Source organism: Pristiophorus japonicus, chromosome 14 (genome assembly GCF_044704955.1).
Source record: "Pristiophorus japonicus isolate sPriJap1 chromosome 14, sPriJap1.hap1, whole genome shotgun sequence".
NCBI classification, from domain to species: Eukaryota; Metazoa; Chordata; class Chondrichthyes; family Pristiophoridae; genus Pristiophorus; species Pristiophorus japonicus.
Genome location: NC_091990.1, coordinates 10,556,168 through 10,568,463, shown reverse-complemented (window position 1 = coordinate 10,568,463; position 12,296 = coordinate 10,556,168). Strand labels below are relative to the sequence as shown.

Here is a 12,296-nt window from a genome sequence, read left to right as displayed (position 1 = left end):
AGTCCTCTTTATGCATATGCGACTCTTTGGACATCTTACTTGATCTCAAATCTTTTTTGAAAAATGTAACAATAAATGCCAATAATTTGCCTAGACGTGCAACCTTATGTCACCGTGTTCAATTCAGCAGTACTCTCCGCTGTAACTCCATCCAATTAGCATTCCAGCCCAAACTGACATACTCATAAGGTCATCTCACCTAAAAGAAACCTGCATTTCTATAGTGTCTACTGGACATCCCAAAGTATTTTACAGCCAATGAAGTACTTTTTTTTGGTGACGTGTAGACACTTCTTGTAATGTAGGAAACACAGCAGCCAATTTGTGCACAGCAAGCCCCCACAAACAGCACTGTGATTGAGGGACAAATATTGACCAGGACACTGGGGATAACCTCCCTGCTCTTGTTCGAAATAGTGCCACAAGATCTTTTACGTCCACCCGAGAGAGCAGACGGGGCCTCGGTTTAACGTCTCATCCAAAAGACGGCACCTCCGACAGTGCAGCACTCCCTCAGCACTGCATTGGAGAGTCAGCCTAGATTTTTGTGCTCAAGTCCCTGGAGTGGGACGTGAGCCCACAACCTTCAGACACAGAGGAGCGAGTGCCACCCACTGAGCCACGGCGAGGAGTGAAGCAAAAATATAGCCGGTGGGAGGGAGAATTACTATAAAATGGATAATGGACTAAGGTAGGGAGGCCAGTGTGGGGCAACCTCAGCCACTGGGTTGGGGTAGAAGGCTCGTTAGCCAGCGAGCGGATTGGAGCAGGAAATGCAGTCAGCGAGAGGGGGGAGGGATTAAAGTGGTTGAAATCTTGCTCAATGGAGGAGGATAAATGCCTTCTGTATTCATCCTATTGGGTCTCCATTTCTTACTCAGTTAGGGGCTGTTATGTAACGTTAGGTCAGGTCCCATTTCGATCGGTTTAGTTACTTAACGCTAGGTTAATTGCGCCAGCAAGAAACATAGAAAATAGGAGCAGTAGTAGGCCATTCAGCCCTTCGAGCCTGCACCGCTATTCAATATGATCATGGCTGATCCTCTATCTCAACACCATATTCCCGCTTTCTCCCCATACTCCTTGATGCTTTGTGTTTAGAAATCCTTCTTAAATATATTCAGTGACTTAATGGTTTAATACACTTAGAATCTGGAGACTACTACTTAGTTTTAATATACAAGAAATAGTGATTTCAAGCAAACCATTACCATTGTGTGTGTGAGATCATGTAAAAGCCTACATTGAACCCAGCAATTCACGAATGGAGTAACCAAAGTAATTTAGAGAGTTTTATCAGCAGTTGTTATATTGCAGATTATCAATTTCGAACCTCAACAATGGTTTCTCCAGCGCTTTGAGAAGACAACATTCATAAAATATTCATCATTAGTTTTCACCCAGTAAACTACAGCTGTAATCAAATGTTAGGCAAGACTGGAATTAGATGCACAAATAGCAAGTACTTACTTTCCAAACACTTGTGTGAAAGATATCATAGTAGAGGTTATATACAAGTCGAGATAGAAACCTTAGTAACTATTCAATATCAAAGATCAAGGCAAGATTTTTTTCCCCAAATATGAATGTGTGCCAGTATATATAGGCTTACTCAGGATCAATTTTAATCATATCTTAAGACAGTTTTTAATGCTAATTTTTGCCCCATTAAACCATATGAGCAATGTGCAAAAGTCCGTTAGAACATCTTTCTTGGGCAAACACAGTGTTATAATAGGTCTTCACTATACACAAAAGATGAACCAGGTATAACAGCCCAAGCATTAATGATTTCAACAAATTGCAGAATATAGATTAAAACATCACTGATAACCAACCAACTTGTGTGCTTAAATAACTGATATTTATTTCAGAACTTTTGTGAAACAGTCCTTTATTGCAGTGGGCTAATTCAGAATACAATTCAGATGCTAACTGAATTCAATATTCTCCTAGTTCCATTAAAGCCAATGTAAAAAAAACCCAAAAGGAACCACCAATCAGAATTATTGGTCCAAAATATGGATCTGCAAATTGGCAGCAAAATAAATGGGGCAAATGCCTTTTCTGTGAGCCTTTTTGCAAAGATGCAGTTAAACTGTATGTTTACTGTGTAACCAAGTCCAATTCAGTAGTGCAACTGAATCAATGAAATAAACAGAGTACGTAAATGGTGTTTAGTTAATGTTCTTTTGTATTAATTTATTCATCACAATTTGAAAACAACAATTTCTCCTTAACACCTTAAAATTCCATCTCAAATTCAAAGTATTGTGGGTCAAAATGATGTATTCTGACGTAACCATCTTCACCTCCACTACTGTAGCTGTAAAGAAGAACAGTTAGGTGATTAGATTCGATCCTTGTGCATTCTAGCCTACCCCAAAATTTGGATTCGAAAACAGGGTAAATAAGAATTCGGCACAAAAGTGGCATTGGTACACATGTCCACAATATCAACGCTGGAATCACGCTTTCATTCATTCTTTCTCCCGCTCTTCACTCACACTGTCCATTGTCCCTGCAGCATTTTAATAATGAGCTTTCCAAAATTCAATCTGTTCGGGCAAGTTCTCCTCCATCTGAATCATTTGTTACTCAAGACAGCTATAAAATGGCGAAGACAATTTCTCTAATGCCACTGTGGACGTCTGGAGGTTTTCCAAACAGTCAGCAGTTTGGTACAATTTTCTTAATTTACGTAGTGGTAATTTGATTGCATTAAAAGGTAAACTAGGGCACTGATCATGGGGATACAGCCAGAAGGGCTTTAAATTTACTGGCCAGCCAGGCGATGCTGTCTTTAAGATGTGCAGCCTCCTCACCGACTCTTAAGTCGGAAAAACTGGGCAAGCGCGGTATTTTGAAGGGGCCATGCAGCCCCTTAAAGGGGCCACGCACTCTCCCCAAAATTAAAGAGAACATTGTAGCCAGGTATAAACTGCCTTTAGTTTGCTAGATATCCTCAGCATCAGGAAAGTCAGAAGTTGTAGGATATCAATTGTCGCAACCAATTCTAAACAGAAGTAAAATATGTTGGGAACAATCAAGTCTATTTGAAGAACAGTGACATTCAGGACTTAAAACAACAGAACTAAAAGTCTTTACCTGCTTGTTTCAGACTTTATTGGAAAGCTTCAAAAACACACGTTTCTCGCCCTTCAAATTACTGCACCAACATACCTTTTCCCATCTGGGTGGAAAGCCACACTGTTGATTGGTCCAAAGTGACCCTTCACTCTACCAAACTCCTCTTCAAACGACAAATGGAAAAATCTAAAAAAAGGGAAAAGGCACTGATTAACTGGTCACACAGTTCCACAGCGAACTCCGCGCCCACCAGGAATTCAAACTGGAATCTTCCTGAGACAGAGACTTTACTTCGGTGGCCTTGGAAATAGTGGATGCGTTGACAGTCATTTTCCAACATTCCATTGACTCTGGATCAGTTCCTATGGAGTGGAGGGTAGCCAATGTAACCCCACTTTTTAAAAAAGGAGGGAGAGAGAAAACAGGGAATTATAGACCGGTCAGCCTGACATCGGTAGTGGGTAAAATGATGGAATCAATTATTAAGGATGTCATAGCAGTGCATTTGGAAAGAGGTGACATGATAGGTCCAAGTCAGCATGGATTTGTGAAAGGGAAATCATGCTTGACAAATCTTCTGGAATTTTTTGAGGATGTTTCCAGTAGAGTGGATAAGGGAGAACCAGTTGATGTGGTATATTTGGACTTTCAGAAGGCGTTCGACAAGGTCCCACACAAGAGATTGATGTGCAAAGTTAGAGCACATGGGATTGGAGGTAGTGTACTGACATGGATTGAGAACTGGTTGTCAGACAGGAAGCAAAGAGTAGGAGTAAATGGGTACTTTTCAGAATGGCAGGCAGTGACTAGTGGGGTACCGCAAGGTTCTGTGCTGGGGCCCCAGCTGTTTACACTGTACATTAATGATTTAGATGAGGGGATTAAATGTAGTATCTCCAAATTTGCGGATGACACTAAGTTGGGTGGCAGTGTGAGCTGCGAGGAGGATGCTGTGAGGCTGCAGAGCGACTTGGATAGGTTAGGTGAGTGGGCAAATGCATGGCAGATGAAGTATAATGTGGATAAATGTGAGGTTATCCACTTTGGTGGTAAAAACAGAGAGACAGACTATTATCTGAATGGTGACAGATTAGGAAAAGGGGAGGTGCAAAGAGACCTGGGTGTCATGGTACATCAGTCATTGAAGGTTGGCATGCAGGTGCAGCAGGCGGTTAAGAAAGCAAATGGCATGTTGGCCTTCATAGCAAGGGGATTTGAGTACAGGGGCAGGGAGGTGTTGCTACAGTTGTACAGGGCATTGGTGAGGCCACACCTGGAGTATTGTGTACAGTTTTGGTCTCCTAACCTGAGGAAGGACATTCTTGCTATTGAGGGAGTGCAGCGAAGGTTCACCAGACTGATTCCCGGGATGGCGGGACTGACCTATCAAGAAAGACTGGATCAACTGGGCTTGTATTCACTGGAGTTCAGAAGAATGAGAGGGGACCTCATAGAAACATATAAAATTCTGACGGGGTTAGACAGGTTAGATGCAGGAAGAATGTTCCCAATGTTGGGGAAGTCCAGAACCAGGGGTCACAGTCTAAGGATAAGGGGTAAGCCATTTAGGACCGAGATGCGGAGGAACTTCTTCACCCAGAGAGTGGTGAACCTGTGGAATTCTCTACTACAGAAAGTTGTTGAGGCCAATTCACTAAATATATTCAAAAAGGAGTTAGATGAGGTCCTTACTGCTAGGGGGATCAAGGGGTATGGCGAGAAAGCAGGAATGGGGTACTGAAGTTGAATGTTCAGCCATGAACTCATTGAATGGCGGTGCAGGCTAGAAGGGCCGAATGGCCTACTCCTGCACCTATTTTCTATGTTTCTATGTTTCTATGTCTTCAAAACAACTTCTTGTACTGGTTTTAAATTAATACTGTCATTAGTAATCTCGGCTGAGAAGCTTTATTGGTAGAGCAATTTAGCTTTGGACCCGGGAGTCTTGACTTCAGCTTTTGTTGCTGAAAAGATTCAGGTTGCAGTACATTTAATTGAACTTTTCCCAGTTCTTGGGTTTGTGGATGTAGAGACCTCCAACTAGTGTTCGATCTGTGTGATTCTAATTCAGCCTATTTGCATAGTTCTCAAATACAGAAGTAATAATGCTGGACTGAACTCACAAAGCGAGCACAGATAACGTATCGAAACAAAGCTCAGTGAATTAATCCCACACCACTGTTGGTTACTCACCGGGCTTCAAACTTGCCAATTCTGGTGGAGGTGGTGGTTACGTCCATAGCTTCCTGACCACCACCAAGGACAACCTATCAGAACAAAATCTAGTGTTAGGACAATCAACCACACAGCAGACTAGACGAATACTGGATTAATAGCAGGTATATTTCATTCGCTGGTCAGACTAGCACAGGATGCCCTGGAATGCAGTACAATAGCTTTTTGCAGCCACTGGAACACGTGTAATATACCGTACACGCACAATCAGCAGCGGAACACGACTCTAGAAAAAAACCTGCGATGTTTAGACGCACGTTGCAGCTGTAATGATTCTGCTTTACGATATCTGTTTTCAAATTAAATGTTGTGACAGGTTAAAACCCATCTACATGGAAACACATCCTTACATGCTGTAAAACGCAAACCCAACTGCACACCATCAGAGTTTAACAAAAAAAACAATCAACCTTTGCTGTTTGCTGCGTGTGCTGCACCAAGAATCTATTTTGGTCTCATCACGATCTAGCTCAGCATTGGATACAGTCAATTAAACAGGAGAGTGGGCCATTTTTCATGAACAGTGCTGCCGTGCAGCTTTGCCCCTGAAGATCCCGCTGTCGATGACTTAGCCCAGAAATGACTCGTGCTCTTGGTGATTTAATTTCACACGAACAGCGTGTTGGGTCACAAAATGACACCAACACTTTTAACCTTGACTGGATAAAATTTCACGACAGCAATGTTAAGAACCAGGAATTGTTGCCTGCTCAACCCAACCAGTGATGGCTCTAAACCATTACCGGGACTGTTTCAGGATCGGTTCGTAACTGACTGCGTTATTTTTCCTGGCAGCTCTGACCGTATCAGCAGTTAATCTAGATCAGGAGTGTACTGTTGAGGCGCATGCAATGGCCGCACGTAAAGATTAAAATCAATATTCTGATTAACCTGCATACAACTCGAGCTGTGCATACTAAAGGATCTTGGTGTTCTGATTGAGGATTTATGTACTAAATGGCACAGCAGTGCTGAGAACAAACCTTTCCAATCTACCAACATCAAACTGGACAAACTAGTGAGTAAGAGAGTGAAACTAGAGTTAAATTGCTTGGCTTCATAGGTTACATGTTCCCCATTGGCTGTAATACAGAAGGTCTAGATGAAGGTTTTGTTACAATTAAAACTTTGGGGGGGGGGGGGGGGGGGGAAGAGGGGTTACAAAATGGCGTTTTAAGCCAATTTGTTATTTCGTTATTTAATTAATGTGACCAGGATAACACACTGAAAATTGCCAGGATCAAGGACAATATTCCCCATACATTTTGGGGGGGGCGCGGCCCCATTAAAGGGCTGCGTGGCCCATTCTCAGATTCGTGCATGTGCACAATTCAATATTGCCAAAGCTGGTCTTCGGCTGTGCGAGACCGGCAGAGGGAACAGAAGAAATAAAAGCAGGAGTAGGCCATTCGGCCCCTCGAGCCTGCTGCGTCATTTAATAAGATCATGGCTGATCTGATCATGGACTCAGCTCCACTTCCCCGCCCGCTCCCCATAACCCCTTACTACCTTATCGCTCAAAAAGCTGTCTCCGCCTTAAATATATTCAATGACCCAGTCTCTACAGCTCTCTGGGGCAGAGAATTCCACAGATTTACAACCCTCTGAGAAGAAATTCCTCATCTCAGTTTTAAATGGGCAGCCCCTTATTCTGAGACTATGTCCCCTAGTTTTAGTTTCCTCTATGAGTGAAAATATCCTCTCTGCATCCACCTTGTTGAACCCCCTCATTATCTTATATGTTTCGATAAGATCATCTCATTCTTCTGAACTCCAATGTGTATAGGCCCAATCTACCTTCATAAGTCAACCCCCCTCATAGAAACATAGAAAATAGGTGCAGTAGGCCATTCGGCCCTTCTAGCCTGCACCACCATTCAATGAGTTCATGGCTGAACATGCAACTTCAGTACCCCCTTCCTGCTTTCTCGCCATACCCCTTGATCCCCCTAGTAGTAAGGACTTCATCTAACTCCCTTTTGAATATATTTAGTGAATTGGCCTCAACTACTTTCTGTGGTAGAGAATTCCACAGGTTCACCACTCTCTGGGTGAAGAAGTTTCTCCTCATCTCGGTCCTAAATGGCTTACCCCTTATCCTTCGACTGTGACCCCTGGTTCTGGACTTCCCCAACATTGGGAACATTCTTCCTGCATCTAACCTGTCTAAACCCGTCAGAATTTTAAACATTTCTATGAGGTCCCCTCTCATTCTTCTGAACTCCAGTGAATACAAGCCCAGTTGATCCAGTCTTTCTTGATAGGTCAGTCCCACCATCGCGGGAATCAGTCTGGTGAATCTTCGCTGCACTCCCTCAATAGCAAGAATGTCCTTCCTCAAGTTAGGAGACCAAAACTGTACACAATACTCCAGGTGTGGCCTTACCAAGGCCCTGTACAACTGTAGCAACACCTCCCTGCCCCTGTACTCAAATCCCCTCGCTATGAAGGCCAACATGCCATTTGCTTTCTTAACCGCCTGCTGTACCTGTATGCCAACCTTCAATGACTGATGTACCATGACACTCAGGTCTCGTTGCACCTTCTCTTTTCCTAATCTGTCACCATTCAGATAATAGTCTGTCTCTCTGTTTTTACCACCAAAGTGGATAACCTCACATTTATCCACATTATACTTCATCTGCCATGCATTTGCCCACTCACCTAACCTATCCAAGTCACTCTGCAGCCTCATAACATCCTCCTCGCAGCTCACACTACCACCCAACTTAGTGTCATCCGCAAATTTGGAGAAACTACATTTAATCCCCACGTCTAAATCATTAATGTACAATGTAAACAGCTGGGGCCCCAGCACAGAACCTTGCGGTAACCCCACTAGTCACTGCCTGCCATTCTGAAAAGTACCCATTTACTCCTATTCTTTGCTTCCTGTCTGACAACCAGTTCTCAATCCACGTCAGCACACTACCCCCAATCCCATGTGCTTTAACTTTGCACATTAATCTCTTGTGTGGGACCTTGTCGAAAGCCTTCTGAAAGTACAAATATACCACATCAACTGGTTCTCCCTTGTCCACTTTACTGGAAACATCCTCAAAAAATTCCAGAAGATTTGTCAAGCATGATTTCCCTTTCACAAATCCATGCTGACTTGGACCTATCATGTCACCTCTTTCCAAATGCGCTGCTATGGCATCCTTAATAATTGATTCCATCATTTTACCCACTACTGAGGTCAGGCTGACCGGTCTATAATTCCCTGTGGGGTTACATTGGCTACCGTCCACTCGATAGGAACTGATCCAGAGTCAATGGAATGTTGGAAAATGACTGTCAATGCATCCACTATTTCCAAGGCCACCTCCTTAAGTACTCTGGGATGCAGTCCATCAGGCCCTGGGGATTTATCGGCCTTCAATCCCATCAATTTCCCCAACATAATTTCCCGACTAATAAAGATTTCCCTCAGTTCCTCCTCCTTACTAGACCCTCTGACCCCTTTTATATCCGGAAGGTTGTTTGTGTCCTCCTTAGTGAATACCGAACCAAAGTACTTGTTCAATTGGTCTGCCATTTCTTTGTTCCCCATTATGACTTCCCCTGATTCTGACTGCAGGGGACCTACGTTTGTCTTTACTAACCTTTTCCTCTTTACATATCTATAGAAACTTTTGCAATCCGTCTTAATGTTCCCTGCAAGCTTCTTCTCGTACTCCATTTTCCCTGCCCTAATCAAACCCTTTGTCCTCCTCTGCTGAGTTCTAAATTTCTCCCAGTCCCCGGGTTCGCTGCTATTTCTGGCCAATTTGTATGCCACTTCCTTGGTTTTAATACTATCCCTGATTTCCCTTGATAGTCACGGTTGAGCCACCTTCCCTTTTTTATTTTTACGCCAGACAGGAATGTACAATTGTTGTAGTTCATCCATGCGGTCTCTAAATGTCTGCCATTGCCCATCTATAGTCAACCCCTTAAGTAACATTCGCCAATCTATCCTAGCCAATTCACGCCTCATACCTTCAAAGTTACCCTTCTTTAAGTTCTGGACCATGGTCTCTGAATTAACTGTTTCATTCTCCATCCTAATGCAGAATTCCACCATATTATGGTCACTCTTCCCCAAGGGGCCTCGCACAATGAGATTGCTAATTAATCCTCTCTCATTACACAACACCCAGTCTAAGATGGCCTCCCCCCTAGTTGGTTCCTCGACATATTGGTCTAGAAAACCATCCCTTATGCACTCCAGGAAATCCTCCTCCACCGTATTGCTTCTAGTTTGGCTAGCCCAATCTATGTGCATATTAAAGTCACCCATTATAACTGCTGCACCCCTAATTTCCTGTTTGATGCCCTCCCCAACATCACTACTACTGTTTGGAGGTCTGTACACAACTCCCACTAACGTTTTTTGCCCTTTGGTGTTCTGTAGCTCTACCCATATAGATTCCACATCATCCAAGCTAATGTCTTTCCTAACTATTGCATTAATCTCCTCTTTAACCAGCAATGCTACCCCACCTCCTTTTCCTTTTATTCTATCCTTCCTGAATGTTGAATACCCCTGGATGTCGAGTTCCCAGCCCTGATCATCCTGGAGCCACGTCTCCGTAATCCCAATCACATCATATTTGTTAACATCTATTTGCACAGTTAATTCATCCACCTTATTGCAGATACTCCGTGCATTAAGACACAAAGCCTTCAGGCTTGTTTTTTTTAAACACCCTTTGTCCTTTTAGAATTTTGCTGTACAGTGGCCCTTTTTGTTCTTTGCCTTGGGTTTCTCTGCCCTCCACTTTTCCTCATCTCCTTTCTGTCTTTTGCTTTTGCCTCCTTTTTGTTTTCCTCTGTCTCCCTGCATTGGTTCCCATCCCCCTGCCATATTAGTTTAACTCCTCCCCAACAGCACTAGCAAACACTCCCCCTAGGACATTGGTTCCGGTCCTGCCCAGGTGCAGACCGTCCGGTTTATACTGGTCCCACCTCCCCCAGAACCGGCTCCAATGCCCCAGGAATTTGAATCCCTCCCTGCTGCACCACTGCTCAAGCCACGTATTCATCTGCGCTATCCTGCGATTCCTACTCTGACTAGCACGTGGCACTGGTAGCAATCCCGAGATTACTACTTTTGAGGTCCTACTTTTTAATTTAGCTCCTAGCTCCTTAAATTCGTTTCGTAGGACCTCATCCCTTTTTTTACCTATGTCATTGGTACCAATGTGCACCACGACAACTGGCTGTTCTCCCTCCCTTTTTAGAATGTCCTGCACCCGCTCCGAGACATCCTTGACCCTTGCACCAGGGAGGCAACATACCATCCTGGAGTCTCGGTTGCGGCCGCAGAAACGCCTATCTATTCCCCTCACCATTGAATCCCCTATCACTATCGCTCTCCCGCTCTTTTTCCTGCCCTCCTGTGCAACAGAGCCAGCCACGGTGCCATGAACTTGGCTGCTGCTGCCCTCCCCTGATGAGTCATCCCCCCCAACAGCACTCAAATCAGTATATCTGTTTTGCAAGGGGATGACCACAGGGGACCCCTGCACTACCTTCCTTGCACTACTCTTCCTGCTGGTCTTCCATTCCCTATCTGGCTGTGGACCCTTCTCCTGCGGTAAGACCAACTCGCTACACGTGCTACTCACGTCATTCTCAGCATCATGGATGCTCCAGAGTGAATCCACCCTCAGCTCCAATTCCGCAACGCGGACCGTCAGGAGCTGGAGGCGGATACACTTCCCGCATACGTAGTCGTCAGGGACACCCGGAAGTGTCCCTGAGTTCCCACATGGTACAGGAGGAGCATAACACCCGACCGAGCTCTCCTGCCATGATTTAACCCTTAGATATACTTAAATTGGCAACAATGTTAAAAGTTACTGACTAATATAAAAAAGAAAAAGAAAAGCTACTCACCAATCACCAGCCAATCATCTCCAGAATCAACCTAGTGAACCTTCTCTGAACAGCTTCCAATGCAAGTACATCCTTCCTTAAATATGGAGACCAAAACTGTACACAGTACTTCAGGTTTGGCCTCACCAATACCCTGTACAGTTGTAGCAAGACTTCCCTGCTTTTATACTCCATCTCCCTTGCAATAAAGGCCAACATTCCATTTGCCTTCCTGATCACTTGCTGTACCTGCATACTAACTTTGTGTTTCATGCACAAGACCCCCAGGTCCCTCTGTACTGCAGAGCTGCGTGGTCACACAGCTTAGAGGAAACATTGCTCAAGTATTAGTTCTTTGAGGAATAACATTTCTCTGAGGAATAACATTTCTCGGTTATGGGGAGACCTGTGGAAACACCTCCCCAATTAGCTTTCCCCAGCTACAACAGAATCACTGCTGACATGGACAGTAGATCTCTCAATATATGGCTCTTGCTGTGGAGCCATGGATCTGTAGGTTTCAGGCCCAGAAACCAATCTCGGAGTTTCAACATTCACCAAGCTAGAATCGAACGACTGTTGGGTATTTTAGATTAAAAATGTTCTCCTTTAATAAACAGACAATGTAAAACATTTGCTAACATTCCACAGGCTATAATATTATACATAGAAACACAGAAAATAGGTGCAGTAGGCCATTCGGCCCTTCGAGTCTGCACCACCATTCAATATGATCATGGCTGATCATGCAACTTCAGTACCCCATTCCTGCTTTCTCTCCATACCCCCTGATCCCTTTAGCCATAAGGGCCACATCTAACTCCCCTTTGAATATATCTAATGAACTGGCCTCAACAACTTTCTGTGGTAGAGAATTCCACAGGTTCACAATTCTCTGAGTGAAGAAGTTTCTCATCATCTCGGTCCTAAATGGCTTATCCTTTATCCTTAGACTGTGACCCCTTGTTCTGGACTTCCCCAACATCGGGAACATTCTTCCTGTTTTGAACCTGTCCAATCCCGTCAGAATTTTATGTTTCTATGAGATCCCCTCTCATTCTTCTAAATTCCAGTGAATATAAGCCTAGTCGATCCAGTCTTTCTTCATA

The 12,296-nt window shown here is 43.9% G+C and overlaps 1 protein-coding gene across 1 annotated transcript in view; it reads right to left on the bottom strand.

Moving 5' to 3' along the window:
* Positions 1–2,176: 2,176 nt before the first annotated feature.
* Positions 2,177–12,296, bottom strand: part of eif3i (eukaryotic translation initiation factor 3, subunit I) — a 33,796-nt gene continuing 23,676 nt past the window's right edge. The window contains exons 9-11 of the mRNA XM_070898413.1: positions 5,284–5,357; positions 3,184–3,276; positions 2,177–2,326 (exon numbers count right to left, since the gene is read on the bottom strand). Of these exons, the coding sequence (XP_070754514.1) occupies positions 2,245–2,326; positions 3,184–3,276; positions 5,284–5,357 (249 nt within the window). The 3' untranslated portion in view covers positions 2,177–2,244. The remainder of the gene's footprint in view (positions 2,327–3,183; positions 3,277–5,283; positions 5,358–12,296) is intronic.